General features: G+C 38.9%; 1 protein-coding gene across 1 annotated transcript in view; it reads right to left on the bottom strand.

Annotated features, from left to right (window-relative positions):
- Positions 1-336: 336 nt before the first annotated feature.
- LOC124721426 (EH domain-containing protein 3-like) overlaps positions 337-20976 on the bottom strand; it is a 35850-nt gene continuing 15210 nt past the window's right edge. The window contains exons 4-6 of the mRNA XM_047246400.1: positions 10303-10456; positions 7602-7772; positions 337-1391 (exon numbers count right to left, since the gene is read on the bottom strand). Of these exons, the coding sequence (XP_047102356.1) occupies positions 1186-1391; positions 7602-7772; positions 10303-10456 (531 nt within the window). The 3' untranslated portion in view covers positions 337-1185. The remainder of the gene's footprint in view (positions 1392-7601; positions 7773-10302; positions 10457-20976) is intronic.

Here is a 20976-nt window from a genome sequence, read left to right as displayed (position 1 = left end):
CAGTAAAAAGTTTCTACTAAATGCCAGAGTTTAATGCTGCCCTTCATGGTAACATGTTTTACTAGCAACCACACAAAAGATTAAAGAACTGTTTTATAGAAATGCTGATAAAAATATATGCCTATGCGCCTATTGTTCTTTCACAAGGAAATCTGCTTTTAAAAAGAAGTAAAAAATAAATACAAAATTCTATTAAATTCCCATCTACAACAACTTAATTTGCATCCATTTTGTGCAAAATATTTAACATTTTTTGAAAAAAAAAAGTTTTGCTGGCATAAATGGGTTAAGATATTTCTTCAAGCTCATGTATTAAAGGAAGAGGTAATCACATTCGGTTTTTGAAATTTCATATAATTTGACACTTTTGGTTCATATTTAAAAACCTATTTCTTAGAAATATTGACTATGAAAAATATGAGTTGACACAAACAGCTGCCATTTAAGATTAAAATACACAGGACTGATAGGAATATAGTTTTTCATTCAACTGACTAGGAATAACAATGAATTTACTCACAAACAAAGGAATCACAAAATCTTATTACTGAAATACATCAGTAAAAGCTTCAATGAAACAAATATACATCATATTTTACACTCATTAAAGATTTAATAGCTAACAAACAGAGCATAATGTTGAATGCATCCATGTATTTACAACAAATTATTCTGAATTTGTATTGTTTCAGAAATTTTGTTTAAAACTGCATGCGGGCAGTAGCATCTGGTCTGAGTGGCATGGCATTTGGCTTTAATGTCTATAGCATACAGGTAACTACAACAATGAGCACATAATTTAAACTTGACCCACCCATCACCAAAACACACACACACACACACACACACACACACACACACACATTATTTTGGTGGTGGTGGTGGTGGGTGGAATGGAATGGAATGATACATACAAACATCATAAACACACATTCTGATTTCTGTCTGTCTATAAAATTTTAGTTTTTGAATCAGTGTGTATTTTTGACAGAAATATCCACATCAAAACTCTTTGCGAAAGAGTATACAAATTTTGTGCATTATAGGTTTGCATATGTTTCATGATACACGAAGTATACACGCAAAATAATAACATCTGATTTGTATATAAATATATTGTCCAGCTCTTAACCAGTACTTTAAAATCAGTAACTATCTTTCTTCAATTTGATTCTGTCCACAATGCTAAGAGCTGCGTTTTGACGGAGGCACCAAGTGGTCAGGAAGTTCAGTTGGTAGACTATGACCGTCAACTTTGATATCAATCAAATGCATAGCCAATGCAAATTCATCTGCATCCAGGAAACCATCCTTGTCTATATCTGATAACTTCCAGATCTTGCCCAATACCTGATTTGGCAATTTGGATGCAACCATAGCTTTCTTTGCCACTGTGAAAAAAATTAACAGAATTAGAAATAGATTTGAATTAGTTTAAACTGTGGATGAAAAGTCAAATTACACTTAGGCTAGTGGGAAGAAGTGGAGGTACAGCTGACAGTAACATAAAAAAAATAGGAAATTACAATTTTGGAATTTATTATGTTCCTTCCTCTGGAGACAAATAGAAACAGAACAAAGTTGGGGCAAAAGAAGGTAAATCATTTAAGAACATAAAGTCGAGAGATACAACGAATATGTGAAAATGTAGACCTATAGCAATAACAGGTGATGTGTTGCCTGTTGGCACTCATTTTGGGGTCACTACACAACCTTTGGTCTAAGATCCCCAAACGCACACCAACAGGCAATACATCACGAAACTGTTATGGGGAAACCTCCAACAATTTTATAACAAGGTACAGTAAGGTGGCTAAAATCTGAAATAAGTTCTGCAGAAATTTTTACGAAGTCTCAGACGGTGTTCAGGAAAGATAGATTAGGCAGAATTGGTCGTGGAGTGTTTGTGTCTGTCAGTTGTGGTTTATCTTGTAGTGAAGTTGAAGTAGATACTTCGTGCGAATTGGTATGGGTGGAGGTTATACTTCAGCTGAACTAAGTCAATAATTGGCTCCTTCTACCGACCCCCAGACTCCAATGATATAGTTGCTGAACAGTTCAGAGAAAATTTGAGTCTCTTAACATATAAATACCCCACTCATACGGTTATAGTTGGTGGGGACTTCAACCTTCCCTCGATATGTTGGCAAAAATACTTGTTCAAAACTGGTGGTAGGCAGAAAACATCTTCCGAGATTGTCCTAAATGCTTTCTCCGAAAATTATTTTGAGCAGTTAGTCCACAAATCCACGTGAATGGTAAATGGTTGCGAAAACACACTTGACCTCTAAGCCACAAACAATCCAGAGCTAATAGAGAGCATCATGACTGATACAGGGATTAGTGATCACAAGGTCGCTGTAGCTAGGCTCAATACCGTTTCTTCCAAATCCACCAGAAACAAATGCAAAATAATTTTATTTAAAAAAGCAGATAAAGTGTCACTAGAAGCCTTCCTAAGAAACAATCTCCATTCCTTCCGAACTGACTATGCAAATGTAGACGAGATGTGGCTCAAATTCAAAGATATAGTAGCATCAGCAAATGAGAGATTCATACCTCATAAATTAGTAAGAGATGGAACTGATCCCCCATGGTACACAAAACACGTCCGAACGCTGTTGCAGAGGCAACGGAAAAAGCATGCGAAGTTCAGAAGAATGTGAAATCCTGAAGATTGGCTAAAATTTACAGACACGCGAAATTTGGCACGGACTTCAATGCGAGATGCCTTTAATAGGTTCCCCAACGAAACATTGTCTCAAAATTTGGTAGAAAATCCAAAGAAATTCTGGTCATATGTAAGTTCACAAGCGGCAAGACGCAGTCAATACCTTCGCTGCACAGTGCCGATGGTACTGTTACCGTCGACTCTGCCGCTAAAGCGGAGTTATTGAGCGCAGTTTTCCGAAATTCCTTCACCAGGGAAGACGAATGGAATATTCCAGAATTTGAAACACGAACAGCTGCTAGCATGAGTTTCTTAGAAGTAGATACCTTAGGGGTTGCGAAGCAACTCAAATCGCTTGATACGGGCAAGTCTTCAGGTCCAGATTGTATACCGATTAGGTTCCTTTCAGATTACGCTGATACAATAGCTCCCTACTTAGCAATCATATACAACCGCTCGCTCACCGATAGATCTGCACCTACAGATTGGAAAATTGCGCAGGTCGCACCAGTGTTTAAGAAGGGCAGTAGGAGTAATCCATCGAACTACAGACCTATACCATTGACGTCGGTTTGCAGTAGGGTTTTGGAGCATATATTGTATTCAAACATTATGAATCACCTCAAAGGGAACGATCTATTGATACGTAATCAGCATGGTTTCAGAAAACATCGTTCTTGTGCAACGCAGCTAGCTCTTTATTCACACGAAGTAATGGCCGCTATCGACAGGGGATCTCAAGTTGATTCCGTATTTCTAGATTTCCGGAAAGCTTTTGACACTGTTCCTTACAAGCGACTTCTAATCAAGCTGCGGGCCTATGGGGTATCGTCTCAGTTGTGCAACTGGATTCGTGATTTCCTGTCAGGAAGGTCGCAGCTCATAGTAATAGATGGTAAGTCATCGAGTAAAATTGAAGTGGTATCAGGTGCTCCCCAGGGAAGCATCCTGGGACCTCTGCTGCTCCTGATCTATATAAATGACCTGGGTGAAAATCTGAGCAGTTCTCTTAGATTGTTCGCAGATGATGCCGTAATTTACCGTCTAGTCAGGTCATCCGAAGACCAGTATCAGTTGCAAAGCGATTTAGAAAAGATTGCTGTATGGTGTGGCAGGTGGCAGTTCACACTAAATAACGAAAAGTGTGAGGTGATCCACATGAGTTCCAAAAGAAATCCGTTGGAATTCGATTACTCGATAAATAGTACAATTCTCAAGGCTGTCAATTCAATGAAGTACCTGGGTGTTAAAATTATGAACAACTTCAGTTGGAAAGACCACATAGATAATATTGCAGGGAAGGCGAGCCAAAGGTTGCGTTTCATTGGCAGGACACTTACAAGATGCAACAAGTCCACTAAAGAGACAGCTTACACTACACTCATTCATCCTCTGTTAGAATATTGTTGCGCGGTGTGGGATCCTTACCAGGTGGGATTGACAGAGGACATCGAAAGGGTGCAAAAAAGGGCAGCTCGTTTTGTATTATCACGTAATAGGGGAGAGAGTGTGGCAGATATGATACGTGAGTTGGGATGGAAGTCATTAAAGCAAAGACGTTTTTCATCGCAGCAAGATCTATTTACGAAATTTCAGTCACCAACTTTCTTTTCTGAATGCGAAAATATTTTGTTGAGCCCAACCTACATAGGTAGGGATGATCATCAAAATAAAATAAGAGGAATCAGAGCTCGAACAGAAAGGTTTAGGTGTTCGTTTTTCCCGCGCGCTGTTTGGGAGTGGAATGGTAGAGATAGTATGATTGTGGTTCGATGAACCCTCTGCCAAGCACTTAAATGTGAATTGCAGAGTAATCATGTAGATGTAGAACAACAAGTGGGTTAATTATTAACTATTGGTTACACAGTGCTTAGGGGAAGTGACACGGTCAGAACCCACAATAATTCAATTTTTTCTTTGTCTTTCTTATTCCTCATCTCAACTTCCAATTTTACTTGGTACCTAGTCTCTTTTGATGAATCATTTTGCTGTTTCCTTACTGTTCTCTTCAGCAATGGTTGACTAGCTTGCCTGAGTGAGAAATTATTCGACATTCAATTGTCATTACTATTTACTGCTCATATGTCTTAACTCTCTTATTGTTTAAATCATTCACAAAAATAATATTGGGGATAGTATCATCTTACGTTTGTACAACACTACACACCTTAATGACAGTTTTCTTCACAATTGAAGTAAATAACTTAGCACACACAAGATGAGGGATGGAGCTGCAGTGGAAGGCGGAAGGGGGGAGTGGGAGGAGGTTGCTACTTTCCTTGATTCTGAGTAAGATATTTTCTGAGCTTCTGTTTCTCAATCCTTAATTTTTTTTTTCCACTGGTGAACACAAGACACTCCTAACACTACACCAAGTGGTCACCAACACAATTTAGGCAAACTGCATGTGGGGAGGTACATTGTGTCTCACCTCTTAAGTAGCTAATATTCATTTACTGCATCTTTCTTTGCCTTTCATGCAGTTTTAGTGTTTTGACAATTATAGTAATACATGGTATTCACAATAGGTAACACCCTAATGTTTTCATTCACTGCTGGAGTGCTAAATGACTGAATGAAAGCCACTGTTTTCACAAAGTCCGCAATTACTCTTTGTATGATGTTCCACGAGTGTGCTATTCTTCTTGCCCCTGAATTTCCTGGAGTTATACTGGGATGTGCACTCAATTTTTGCTCATTACCAAACCCTTGTGTAATTAGTAGTGGTTTGCAGTACTCTTTTCCAGGAGACCTGTAGTCTGCCAAGACTTAGTTGAAACAACAAAAAAGATTATATTTTGCAGTGTCTTACCAGTTTTCAGACTCTAAGCATGCCCTTGTTCTTCCTGGATGTGAAATAAGGACACTTTCAAAAGACCTACAATCTCTCTCTATAGTCAGAGGCACACTCATTAAGAGTAGGACTGCTCTGACAAAAACAGTCTTCTCGTGTTCTCATAACTGGTCATGTGTTTTCTATTACTTAAGAAGGCTTTGAGATATCTGGGAAGTTATTCCATATGCTCAGACCTTCATTAACAGGCTCCAGTCAAATGCTGTCCAGAACTGTAGGAATATGGAATCTGCCTGTTGCCATTCATCTGTAGTTCACATGATGATATGCAACAACAAGGCAAAGTCTTGCGTGAGCAACACTTTCTAAATCCATGCTAATCTGTGGACAAAAGCTTTTCTATCTCAAAGAAATTTATTATCTTCAAATTTAGAATATGTTCAACAATTCTGGAGCATACCAATATTAAGGACACAGGTCTGTAACTTTGTGAGTCTATTCTTTTACCCTTCTTATAAACAGAAACTGCCTAAGCTTTTTCCAGTTGCTTGGGACTTTGCACTGGGCGAGCAATCTGCGATAAATGCGAGGTAAGTAAGCAGCCTATGCTAAAGAGTATGCTCTGTAAAACTTAACTGGGATTCTGTCTTGACCTGCTGTCTTATCTGCTTTCAATTCTTTCAGTTTCTTCTCAATGCCGGGGATGCCTATTTCTATGCTCTCCATACAGGAGCGTGTGACTGTTTAACAATGGCATTCTTTCACTGACAAAGACTGGTCACTGTCAACTATTTTCATTCAGTCACTTGCAAGGCATAAATTACTATGTGGGGCACACAAATGAATCCATGTCTTATACTGGACACTTAATATAGCCAAGCACATAATACTGGCAAGACTACCATGTCCCATTCAGTAGTTTGCTGGCATGAATTACCTGTGTTGGACTCTTCATACATCCCTGAGTGGGATATGCTGTTTGGTACAGCAAAGAGTCTGAAGCACAGATTTCACATTTGTTATTTGGTACGGAGTAATTCATATATGCTTGCTTCTAAAATAAAGTACGTGGTAATGAGTATGGTGACTAAACTGTCAGAACCATTTCACTTGCGAATGGTGCTCATTTGCCTCTGTCACCAACATTTCTGCAATTTTAGCATCACAATTCCGATGCAACACTATATAGAAATGATTAGGGGTTTCATACAGCATATCCTACACTGCGTTTTCAAAATTTTAATATTACTCTTTTTGAGCTGTATGACATTGGTTTAAGTATCCCCCTGTGGAGTTTGCTGAACATTTCAGTAACCATTGCTCCTATGGGGCAAACAAACAGATCACATCTGTATTTGCAAAAGTAAAGTTTAAATGCTGATGTAATATGTGCCTAAGGGAGTACAATGTTTTCAGAATAAACTTTGAAGTGAAGCTTTATAAGTTCTATGGATGAATCTTTTCTAGTGCATATTAATTTCCTCGGAGAGGGTGTCCCATATTGCATTACTGCTGGATGAAGCACTTACTGTGAAGGCTACCTGAAATTCCTTGAAAAAGCACACTTTACATAGACTTTAAATTGGAAGGAAACAAAAGTAAGCAAAAAGCCTTTTTGTTGAAAGAAATGAAAGCTTAGAACAGATTCTGCTGGAGAATTTGAATTAATAAGTTAAATTACTAAATGGGGCAAAAACTGCTGGAACACTCCATAAGTAATGGAATGTTAACAAACAAACTTATGATACATTCTAAGAAATATTCTTATTCTAGTGATGGAACATTTTTTTAAAATTAAGTTGAGGTACGTTCTAATGTAAGAGCTGTAACAAACAAGTCCACCTAAGGAGAAGAGCACACCACAGAAATTCTGTAAATTGAGGTCACAGTTGCTATTCTGTCTCAGCATATACAAGGCTGGTTTGCCAAATTAATTTATTCATCTTTACTTAAGATACAAAATTGTAATAATTGGAAAAGTCTACCCGATGTCATACCTCCCAGTCTGTCCTTACTTTTCTCTCTGCGCACCAACACATACAGTGCATAAAGAATAAATTCAGCCATGAAATCTCTTAGCATACGATGAAAAATCTAATGAATTGACAATTGAAATATTTTAAATTTGTTACTTACCTGAACCTGAAAGCTTTCCATCAACTGGTCCCAGACTTCGGAACAATTCATCATACTTGCTTCTCTCCTTATTCACAATCCACTCTGGTTCTCCTGAGCCTGCATCTACTCCTTCTCCTTTCTTGTATCCAAATGGACTAACTTTATCCTCAACACCTTCAAATATTCCACCTGTGTAACAAGTGATATTTAATGATTTCATTTGAATATCAAGCAATCCATTCTTTGTACACAATTTTTTCTAAATAGGCATTCTAGTGTTTTAATTGCATATATAAAAATCATCTGATTCTAAGATGCTAAAATACCAATAATTATTACAGTAAGTATAAACTATAATGATGAGGCACTGAACTGAACTGAACTGAACTGGAAAAAAAAAAAAAAAAAAAAAAAAAAAAAAGAAATTTAGCTAGGGCAAAACTGTGCACTGTAAGTAATAAATGAGGTATTGTTCATGACAATGGTGGTGAAAATGCATGTCAACAAGAACATTGACAAATGACAGGAATCTTAAAAATTTTCAGGACAAGTAAGTATCCACTGAATGCATACGTAATCATACTGATATAATGAAAGTTACAGAAGCGGGTAGCTACCAACAGATGTAGACTAGTGCACCACCACACAACAAAATTTAACAATGAAGATACTGTTCTGCATTTTATTTTTAAATTGCACGTTAACTTTTTAATAAGTACAGTTATTAGGCACCGTATGGTCCTGCTGTTGCAGACTAATTCAAAGTCTTTTTTTTTTTTTATCTTCATTCGTGTGATTATTTTTTGTACATATTTGCTAGCATTGTTCTTGATTGTGATTATTACTATTGAGAGAACAGTTAAATATAATAGTTACTGGAATACAAAGAGTATTTCATCCTACAAACACCATTATTAACACTATCACCATGACAATACATAGCTTTGTGCTTTAAGTATCTTAAACACTGGAGCACATCACATGATTACTGATCATTCTACTAGTCTGTCAGTAACCTGCACGTTATGACTTGCAAAGCACATGCTGTTCTTTTGCCTTCATGGAAAATAAAAATCAGACTGTGAGGTCTGGACTGTAAAGAGTATACTGAGCTACCCCCCAGTGGGACCTGTCGATCACCAAGTTCCATATCTGGTACTAAACAGGTGAGCACTGTAATAGATCAAAATAATGTAATTTCTGCAGAGCATTATGATTAGTACTCTTAACAGTAAATAATACTTCTAGACAGTGATCATTACCTTTGCTAATGAAGAAGTGCTGCCTATTTCAGTATATTTACTGGAACAGAGGTCACCCCTGATCTCAGTGTGCAGAAGATCACTGCACCCCTCCTTCTCCATTAGGTACCACTTCAGGACATTTGCTAAATTAAGATTTGAGGGAAAAAGAGACTTCACTATTGCTTCACATGCCTCACTGAAACACTACCACGAATGATGTAGAAACACGAAAGTAAGTTTCAGTAGGCCTTGCCAGTATTAAAGAGTACAATACAGTATCACAATTTGATTGAGATAGAATCATCTGTCTAAGAAACAGAGGTCATACTGTGAAATTTCAACTCACAGGTATTGTTATGTGGTCTATGGTGATACTTTTTGTTGTCTAATATATTGAAGCTACCACAGTTTTTAAAGAAATGAAACCATAATTTTAAACAGCATTTGAGATACCTGGAAACAAGGAATATAGTGACGCAATGTCTGTTATGGTTTACAGGGACACTTTCTGTGAAGAGCTGTGTGAAAGATTATAAATATGAATGTGGTTGGGGAATTTTCAATATATATTGTCAGCATGGTGCATTTTCCACTATCATTCTGGTTGAATCATTGGATAAAGTGGCAAAACCTGCTATGTGATTCATGTGTCTGAATTCATATTTAGCATATTCACTGCCAATTTTTACAAAAAATTTCATTGCAGACCACTTAAAAGTGATACCTTCCACTTTTCAAGGGCTTCTGAATGCTTAAAAACAGATTCATACTTCCATTTTTGATAACAGTAATTGTTTCACTATCATAAACCAAACACGTCATCTTTATGGCAAATAGCAATCTATCCTTTTCCTAACACTGTTCACACAAATAAACACTTGCCCCACTGCATGCCATCGCTTGTCTACTACCTTGTGGCGACACAGCTGAAATCTTTGATGTTTCTATAAATATTTGAGACTTGTAGTTTAGAGATTCACTTTTATGCTTGCAACTGTAGATGACCTACTTAAGAAAAAATTATAATAGCAAATCTGGATGGTACACAGCTTCTCTCAACCAACACCTTTGACATTATACCTGTACTTTGCACTCCTGCAAATAGAGATTTATTGACGAATGAACAATCAATTTTGGCATCCTGGCATACTTCTGTTAATCTATTGAAACTTTACATATTCCATAACACCTTTATTGTTCAATGGCTCCAACAAGAGTCCAGTTTTGCTTTTATTACCATGGCAGGTCCTACATACTCTTCTCTCTTTCCTCTCAAATCCAATCCGAGTCAGTCTAAATGAGAAAATAATATTAATCTCCATACCATTAATAGTTTTAAGGCTTCTGAAGGAAATGTGCTAAAGTTTGTACAATTTTATCAAAAAATTCTCAGCTTTGCACAATCTTCTTTCCCTCCATTTCACTTCAGCAATCAAAAGTTTTTAAAAGGTAAAATAATGTTTGACAAATAATACCTTTCACATGTGGCTCAATTGGATGCGTAACTTCTTCATGAGGAATCATTGCCATCAAATTAGCAATGTCTTCAGCCAACATTTTGTCGACCACTTCTAAGAGACGTGGTTTTAATGGATGAAATTTAGTGAAATCATGGTGTGAGAGAGCTTCCTGTTAAAGAAGACAAACATTCTTTAAAAAATAACTGCTACTAAATTCACATCTTAAATCATCTTAATACAATAGGTTTAAAAACTCGTGTGTGTGTGTGTGTGTGTGTGTGTGTGTGTGTGTGTGTGTGTGTGTGTGTGTGTAAGATCTTAAAACTGCTAATACTGTCCATTCAGTAATTTACACACACTGTTAAGTGTGTAAATGGTTTTACACTTCATACAAAGTACAATCCATCTCATTGTCTTTTTTGATAATGGCTTTTCTGTCAATAAAGAAATACTGGGTTCTACTTTACAAGGAATTCTTGGTACTGCCACATACACAATCAGAGATTCTGTAATTGTGTACCATATGAAATAATAGAGTAAAACTGTGTTCCTGAAGTCCAAGACCACTTCATCAGTCTGACAGCTGTTATCCGCAGTCTTCTAAATATCTCTATATTAGAGTTCCTAACTATGTGGTTATCAGGGTTATTAAATTTTTTTTTTTTTTTTTGAAACAAAGTAGCCAAACTTTTTGTGAACTCATTTGTCTAAAACTATGAAATAAAACAGATTAGAGAAACATTTGATGTGCCTTTGCATTATGCTCAAAATCACATTTCTTTCTATCAGGAAAAGTGAGTGGAGCAAGCACAGTGACAACTACAGCACTTGTAAAGTAAACATTATTTCTTGTGTCCCCTCTTTCCCAATATTTGAAGGATTCACTATCTACACATTTTTTAGACTGAAAACTTGTTGGAACTTTTTACATCTTTGGACACAGATGACAGAAATATGTCGAGGCCACACAACAGCAGACTGCATGGACTACATAATACATCAGACAAACATCCTCTACTACTCTTTAAAATGCTAAGATTATAGGTTAAACACTATCTTAAAATTCTCAATCAGCATCTCATCTTCTATACATTACTTCAAGCATCAGTCAAAGGTGCTTCAAATGTTTTCTATTTTATTTGTTACTGTACTATTTTATTTGTTACTTTCATGATACATTTGACCATTTTCGATTTTTTTACTTTTTATTTTCAAGTTTTGTTCACAACATAACTTAAGTGGCGAACGCACTACTGATCGCAACAGGAAGTCCACCATAGTTATTGGTGCTTTGTTTATGATGCTTTTTCATGCATCCTGACATTTCAGAGCACGTATCGATAGTGTCTCATTCAGAAGACATTTTGGCTGACAGCTTAATTGTTTAGCAGTCTTTTTGTTGTTCCTGTCTGCAACTCAACATTTCCACAATATAGTGAGTAGCAACCTACCCTTTGCATAATATTGTCTGTACTGGTGCAAACTTTAGAAACTTTTGCAGCCACTTCTGCAAGCCTCTGCTGGTTTCACACAACACATTGGGTACTTGTTGGATAGGTGTGCTTCTTGAGAAAATTAGAAGCAACTTGCAGGATTTGTGTTCAAATATCAAGCAGAAGTTTGACATTAATCAACAGCAACTTTTTTGCGACCATGATGATGACGACAGCATCCACAAGATTGCTTGGCAGCTGCTTGAATACTTCAAAAATTTGTCGAAGTCACAAATTATCTCTTATTGCTTTGTTTGGATTACTCCATGAGCTTGGTAAACTCATGGAATAACATAAGAAGATGCTTTTCTGCACATTACAAGTCAGTAAAGGCAGACAGAATTTGTTCCAATTCCATTCTGTTGCACTTCGCTTGAGTAGGAACACGATGACCAATCACTGATTGATAGCATCTTGCACACAGTTTTCCACAGTCATCGACAGACATATTGTTATCTGCCAGCAGCTTACAAATCCTGCTGTTATCTGCACACCATACCAAAAGATTTGAAAACATTTGGCGGTTGCAAACACAGCGAGACTGAGTCAGGGGAAGGTCAATGTCTGCCAATAATTTTCAAACCACTTTTTCAGGTCATTCAGTACTCTGGGTGACCTCTCCTATTGTTGGTCCTCTGCCTTCAACATTGCTGGACAACCTCCCAATACTGGAACAATACTGAGGTTTTATCATAGACACATTTACAAAACCACTTTCCTACCATCATCTCTCTTCGAAATGTCCTGAAGTTAGTACTTGGATTGAAGGAAGCCATTTTGACAGTTAAATATCACACCAATACAACTTTCTGCACGTGAAATGGCTAGGTCTTGAAGAGATGAAGTTTTTGACACTTCATACACACAGGTAGCAGAGGCTGTTCTTAGAATATTTCAATTTTCCCTCAAATCACTATATGTTTTTTAATTGCCCTGATTACCTTAAAGGCAACAAACTCTTTTTTGTAAAACTAGACATCATGCGGTTCAATTTTATACCCTATTTGTCCATATCTCACTCTTCGTTTGACTATGAAAGACCCATTGTCTAATTTATAGGGATGTCACGTTCTTGTTGCACTTTAGGTATTTTAAAAACACTTTTTTGGCCGAAAATTTTCAAGCAGATTACAGAGAAAAATTGGAAGAACTACCCATTCTTAAAAACACATTAAAATCACCCCCTGCCCTCTCCCACCAATCCAGAGAGAAGTATGGACAACAAGTCATATTTCTAAATTTGTATCAACACATCTGGTCATTATGTAAAGCAGTGAGCACAGCCTTGAAAAATATAACATTCTATCTTGTTAATGTCAAAAGTAGACAAGGTCTCAGTGTGTGATATTTAAATGCAGTGTCACAAGCAGTGAAAACTAGTAGTGCCTTCCAACTGCACACAGGATACTTCTTCCTACTGCAGTGGCTGTATGAAGTTCACCACACAGAACTGAGAAAGTGCAACTATTTGCTTGCCACTTTTAGCTTCATATTTTCCTTCATACTCTACTTCAACATTCAGTGTTGAAATATAATGGAAGGGGCCTTCGTATTGGGCTAATGTTTTTGCGCTCTTTTCCAAATGATGGACTCTGGCATAGAGGGTACGGAGACCCATTTCTTCATGTCTTTGTTGCGTAACAAGTTTATCTCACATCTGTTGGATACATCTGCCCAATAGCCTGAAGGACACTTAGGTAAGAAAAGATGACAGTAAAATAATGTCTGTCAAGACATTTGCTCAGATATCTACAGGACTGCATGTGGTTCACAAACAGATAAGACTTCATTAGGAGGTCATTTTCTGAAGATGCTTTCATGGGAAACATATGTGCAACTGATCAGACCCCTTGTTTCAACTCACCAGTGAGATCAGTGTTTAATAACTTTGCTCCCATAAAATGTAGTATGGTCTACATTTAAAAATGTATTCTGGTGTACTATTTCCATCCACAACTTATATGGGTCACTTCAGTAGTCACTTTCATCTAGAACAGTCCTTTAGAGAAATGAGACATTTTCCCACATTTAGTTCAGCAAGGTTAATCTCTGACAAAATCCCTAATGGTCTTTTGATATACAGTTCAGAAAGTCATTCCAATAGCAAAGAAATATGGTAATAACTGAGGAACACACAAATTATTAAACATGATAATCCAGAAAGATCTGCTTATGCACTTGAAGCACCAGCCCACAACCTTCTGCAAAGATGTAGGGACTGGGGGCTTGTACTTCGACCACATTGTGTGAAAATTCCAACATTTGCAAATGTCAATGCTTTGTTGAACCGTACATAGCACATCAGTAACAAAGATGGTATCTGATGACTTTAAGAGCTCCAAGGAGACATCATTTGTTCACTCAAGCTCTTTTACACTAAGTGACAAGTTCATTTCTCTGCATATCCTATTGGTGTGACAGCTTAATTAATTTCCCATTGGATGGATGGATGAATTATGGGGTTTTAAGGGAGCAAACTGCAATGATCATCAGTCCCTCCATGCCGCACAACAGCAGACTGTACAGTTTGCATAATCCATCAGACAAATAACTTCTAGTACTCTCTAAAATTCTCAATTGGTACCTCATTTGCTGCACAGATTTCGAGCCACTCAAAAGCACATTTCTTAGTTTTAGATAAATGATTTCTAAAAACATTGACTGCTTTTTTAAAAAAAATTTGTTGTATTTTCAAGTTTTGTTCAGAAAGCATGGAATACAATATATTTAAACATAGATCACTATTCCATTATTATTAAGAGTATACACATCAAGAAAAAGTAGACAAGGTTTAGTTTATGTTGTGATTTTTTTTTTAACATGAAAGAAAGAAATTCACAATTTTTAATGTCACGAGAAGTGGAATTCTGATAACTTCTTCAGCTCTTGATGTGATCAGGCTTCACACTTAGTGTTGTTATCGCTGAAGAGCAGTTCAATTGTAGATGTAGGAAGTCATGTAAATTGAAGGTAGAGAGGAGAGTAAGGGAAGGGGGAAGGGGCAAAGGCAAGGGTAGGAACTACTGAAGTCAGCTGCACCGAGACTTTATGCAGAATCAGCAGCAACCAGTGAAAATGCATGCTGGAATGAGATTCAAACCTGTGATCTCCTGCTTACTAGGGAGTTACATTAACCACTGTGCCATCCGGACAAAGTGCTTATCACAACTGCGCAGCCTATCTTGGCACACTTCTTGGTTGACCCATAGAACAGCCTATCTCTATAAATATCATCCAAAATGAAAAAAAGCTCAAAGATCGAAATCTGCTCAACCTATGCTGGGTATGTCAGAAACATGGTAGAAAATCATTTAATTTTAAATCACAATCAAACGGAGATAGAAGAAAATTTGCGAAACAATAAATTATGAGTCACGGGGGGGGGGGGGGGGGGGGGGGGCCACAAACACTGTGGCTTGTCACACGCAGAGGACGGCGCACCACCACCCAACTAGGCTTGCCCCACCAATTGTACAATGTCTACTGAGTCAACAGGTAGGCTATCTAATATGAAGAGTACTAAAACTTTTTAAAGAAGACATTAAGACTCAAAGTAATATCAAAACTGAGTTGGGATGTCATGTCATGAGTTGGACCAGCCCTCTATGTGAGGGCAGCTGGAAAATCTGGGGCTAAAAATATCAGTGGTAGGTGACCCTCTTCCCCTGTCTGGCAACCAGAAGGACCACATCACAAACTTCCAGGTAAAGGTATGCTGTCTGCTCAAAGGTAAGGATATGGGTGAAGGACAGAACGTCACAGCTACAACAAAGTGGGGCAGTTTGTTGTACACTGTATGGGTCAGACTGGTGTGACCAATACGAAGGCAGCAGACAACTGTGGATTCCTGATGAGATGGCCAAAGAGAAGACCATCACATACTCTCTTTACAATCAGTAACATATTGATTGTTGCCGTGACAGTCTTAACTGTTCCGTGCCACTAAGAGTCTGAAGTGATTTTTCACGCATGTTGAATCCCAATATCATTATTTCCAGTGAATCCTAGGCGAGCTGATCCACAGGTCAACTGCCTGGTATCCTAATGTGACTGGGGGGACAAAAGAAATTCCACTGTCATAAAGGAAGAAGATGGGATTTTGTATCTGCATTACTAATGGATGCTGGGAGTAACAGTGGGCTATAGATTGTTGGTTATTCATGGACACACTGCAGATGAGGAAAGAGTCATTTGATTGTGTGCAGCCTTAGTGAAGAACACTGGAACACTGTCATAAACGCAATGCATCCACTAGGAAGGGAGTGTTGCTCACTGGTCCTGGTGCATGTGAAGGACTAGCCTGTCCAGTCTTCAAACTCTTGAGTCATATATATATATATATATATATATATATATATATATACCAAACAAAAGCGCTGGCAGGTCGATAGACACACAAACAAACACAAACATACACACAAAATTCTAGCTTTCGCAACCAATGGTTGCCTCGTCAGGAAAGAGGGAAGGAGAAGGAAAGACAAAAGGATATGGGTTTTAAGGGAGAGGGTAAGGAGTCATTCCAATCCCGGGATTGGAATGACTCCTTACCCTCTCCCTTAAAACCCATATCCTTTTGTCTTTCCTTCTCCTTCCCTCTTTCCTGACAAGGCAACCATTGGTTGCGAAAGCTAGAATTTTGTGTGTATGTTTGTGTGTCTATCGACCTGCCAGCGCTTTTGTTTGGTAAGTTTCATCATCTTTCTTTTTAGATATATTTTTCCCACGTGGAATATTTCCCTCTATTTTTTATATATATATATATATATATATATATATATATATTTTTTTTTTAATAGGGATACTCTGCAAGTACAATGAACAGCAACTGGTGAAAAACCAAGCATTCTATCAAGTCATTTGGGCCATATAATGATCCCAAATTTGTGGGTAAGGCATGCACCATGGGAGTGTTTGTGAATGTGAAATAGTGAGAGGATTGACTAAGGGTAAGCAAAAATCTGAACTGATTGACTGCAACCAATTTAATAGCAAGAATCCCTACTGAGGCCACTTTTCTCAACATCTTATTTTGTGTCAGGCATCAGAAGGTGTCAGTTCAGATGTTCTGGCTGGTTATGGGTGAGTGTAGCAACTTGAGGAGTAATTGGTGGCACCTGACCCATGCAGAGGAAATCCATGTATCTACCAGTAGGCTGCCCACAAGGCTCATTCAGAAGGCACCAGATGCAAGTCTGATCCCACAATGGTGAATCAGATCTAGGAGTCTCAGTGCTGACTGCAGTGTTGATCCATTAAGCAGGCATCTGTGATCTAAATATGGTAAAACGAGAGCTCTGTAAAGCAGGAAAATAGTGGGATGACTCACACCCCTGGTGGCATTACTGAGGCAGAAGAAGACACTAAGTTTTAACTGGCACATCTGCTTAACCTGTAACCATGTTTACCTGTCATAAAATACGAGTTCTAAGAAGATACATGTTTCTACCACATTAAACATATCATTATGTAGGTAAAGTTAACTGTGGATGAACAGTTCTAAGTTGGCAAAAATAAACAGTACAAGCTTTGGTAGTGGTAAATTGGAAGCATGTGTATGTGCCCAACATTCTGGTTTCCTCATAACACTATCACTTGGTGACTCATGTTAGAAGAACTATAGCAGATGCAGAAGTCATCAGTATATAAGAGTGGTGAGACTAGATCCCATTGCTTCCACGAATCTGTTAATTTGCTATTAATAAGAGGGTCACATTCACGACAGCCTTCTGGGATACCTTTACCCTGTATGAATTACAGACTTAGACTCTGACAGATTGCCCAGATACAAAATTCTGAGTGAAGGCTGGGAGGGAGCCATAGAAAATCCACACATGTAAGGTGATGAGGAAATGGTGGATGCAATGCTTAGGCAAAGTGCATCACCAGATGGCTGACAATAACAATATAATCACATTTTTGTGGTATTGAAAACGTTGCAAATGGCAAATTCAGTATTTGTTCGTAAGTGTATGCCCACCGTTTCCTTAGTGGTGTTCAGTCAACAGAAGTTATCACAAGTGCTACTGTAATAATAGACTCAATAACTACACAAAACTGGTGAATACATTGGGTGAAATTAGGTTTCCTGAAGAGCTATGCGAACCACTAAGTACAGTGAAAGCAAGTATTTCAGTTCAGCAAGGTGAGGACAATGGGCATTAAAATTCTATTGGATTATGCTTGCACATGAGTCCAATGGCAGTGAGGAAAGGATAGAATCATTAAAAACAATTTGATTTGTGTTAGCACCACCTGTTGCTTGTCATCTTGTTGCACGATTTCGATAGATGGAAAATTTCTCAAAACATCATTGAGATGGTGGAGGTCCCCGTGGGGGTGGGTGGGGGGTGGGGGGGGAAGGGGGAGATCAAATTAGCTTCACCATGCCGCTGTGGTGAATAAAAAGCAGGACACGATTCACAGAATGCGTGTAATCCGCTAAAACATCTGAAAAAGTAGTCTGAAAACATAGACGTAATTTAAACAGTTAAAAAATGGGCACTGGATCGGAAAGTGGTGCACGTCAAGGGTTGAGAGCAGTAGGCGCAGAGTGGAGCAGGGTCGCCACTTAATAAATGGTGGTGACTAAAATGAAAATGTCCTGCATGCAATTGGGCTAAAATGACCACCTCATGTTGTGAGGGCCGAGACAAAGTTGATTATGCTACTGGGAGAGGTTTAATGACCCAGACTTTGTTCCCCTGGTGAGAAGACCATTGCGCACTCCAAAGTGCTAGCACATGCCAAATGACAGAGATATGAAGATCATCTGAAGGAACTGAATGACAAGCAGGCAGATGGAGGAGAGCTGCAGGTTTTGCTGCAGCATCAGCAGCCTCATTCCCTGGAACCCGCAGTAAGCGAGTGCGGGCATTCTTGCATCCATTGTACTAAAGGGTGGACTGAGTACAGCCGTGAGAAGGTGCTGAAGAGCACAGAGAGAATCTGAACAGATGTCGATTTGGAAGCCCTCGTGGCCAGAGGTACTGGATGACCTGATAAAAGGCGTACAAGCTCCGTGGTAAAAAAAAAGTGCTGGTCAAGAAGCCGATATTGGAAAGGATCATCACCAAGTACAAAGGCACACCCAACACCATGGTTAATCTTGGAACTGTCAGTGTGGATGAAGAAACTGACCCCTATCTGTGTGCGAAGTCCGAGAAACTCATTGCAATACACCAGGGAAGGAGTAGTGTCCTTAGGAAGTGAAAGGAGTTCAAAATGAACATGGATCTCGGCACGAAGACAGGGCGGTGAAGAGCTCACACCCATGGGGAATGTCACAGGGAACGTAAATCAAAGCTGTCAAAGAGCAAATGAAAGCGAACTCTGGGGGCAACAGAGAAGATGGGCACAACCCACACTGGTGGTCAAGGGAATCATAAAAAATGGGAGCATAGTATGGGTGGCTGGGAATAGAACACAGACAACTTGCATAATGACCGAGCAGAACATCCCACCAGTAGAACAACAGTAAGTCAGCAGCTTCAGCATAAACACTCAACGGGACTAGTATAAAAGGCACCAGTGGCTAAACATATTCCGCAATGGAGGATGATGTTACGATGTAAGATAGATGGATGTAGTGATGAATATACAATACACTCATAATCCACTTTCGAATGGACATGGGACTGGTATAAATGGAGGAGATTGGTCCGATCCGCTCCCCATGAGATACCACATAAGAAATGTAGAACACTGAGGGAGTGAGTACAATGAGCTGCCAGGTAAGACACAACAGAATTTCCTATCACACATGAGTCCCAAGAATTTTGTTGTGGCAACGAATGGAAAATGGAATGGGCCGAGATGTAGGGACGGGCGGAAGAAACTCTTGGCGCAGCCAGAAGTTCACACAGACAGTCTTGTCACCAGAAAAGTGGAAGCCATTGTTGATGCTCTACAAGTAAAGATTCACTGAAGACACCGTTCAAGTAGACAGGTTCAACTGAGTGCTGCAATAGATATTACAGTCATCAACAAAGAGAGAGCTCGAGATACCTAGGAGAGAATTCATAACAGGGTTAATGGCCAGGGCAAATAAGACGCTGATGCTCAGAGAATCCTGAGGCACACCGCTCTTTTTCTTAAAAGTGTCCAACACAGCCAACTCCACACGTATCCTAAAAATACATTCTTAAAAATTCCCGGATAACAAAAAGCTGGTGATCCTGGAAGCCCCACTTGCACATAATACAGAGGATACCTGTCCACCAGCAGGTGTCATACGCCTTCTCCAAATCAAAAAGCACAGCAACAGTTTGGTGCTTGCAAAAAAATTGTTCATAATTTGAGTTGACAAGGTGACAAGATGATCAGCTGCAGAGGGTGCCTACGGAATTCACATTGAGCATTAGTGAAGAGATTCTGAGACTTGAGCCACCACACCAGCCAACCATTAATCATATGTTCCATCACCTTGCACACACTACTGGTGAGGGAAATTGGGCAATAGCTGGAAGGAAGATATTTGTACTTACCAGCTGCTTCAGGCCAGCGACTGGTAAATGTACCCTCTGTCCAAATGTGGTTGTATGTATGAAAGAGAAAGCATAGGCCCTCAGGAAATAGGTGCTGCGACATCAGAATGTGAATGCCATCCAGTCCTGGAGCAGATGACCAGGACAAAGGGAGTGCATGTTTAAGCTCCCTCACAGTAAAAGCAGTATTGTAACATTCACGATTCTGGGAGGAGAAAGATATTGCCATTGCCTCTGCCACCCATTTCAGAGGGAGGAAAGCAGGATGGTAGTAGGTGGAACGGGAAATGTCTGCAAAATATCAGCCCAAGGTGTTGGAGATATCGAGAGGGTCTACAATGACATTGTTCACTAGGGTCAGACTGGGAACTGGGGAATGAACAACAGTTCCTGAAAGCTGACAGAGATTACCCCAAACAACAGAAGACGGAGGAAAACTGTTAAAAGAGCTTTGAAAAATAAATAAATAAATAAATAAATAAAAGTCCACCAGCTTCTTTGCTATTCCTAAAAGTGTGGCGACCTTGCACCCTTAGCTGTTTATAATGGATACAGTCTGTCATCGTGACATGGCGTTTAAAAATGCGGAGAGCTCGTCTCCGCATGTGGATTGCGTCATGGCAGGCCTCAGTCCACTAGGGGATGGGGGCATGTCTCAGTGAGGAAGAGGTATGAAACATTCTGTGGAAGTAAGGATAGCATTTGCGAGG

Source organism: Schistocerca piceifrons, chromosome X, assembly GCF_021461385.2.
Source record: "Schistocerca piceifrons isolate TAMUIC-IGC-003096 chromosome X, iqSchPice1.1, whole genome shotgun sequence".
NCBI lineage: Eukaryota > Metazoa > Arthropoda > Insecta > Orthoptera > Acrididae > Schistocerca > Schistocerca piceifrons.
Note: the sequence above shows the minus strand (reverse complement) of the source record. Positions and strands in the feature narration are given on the sequence as shown.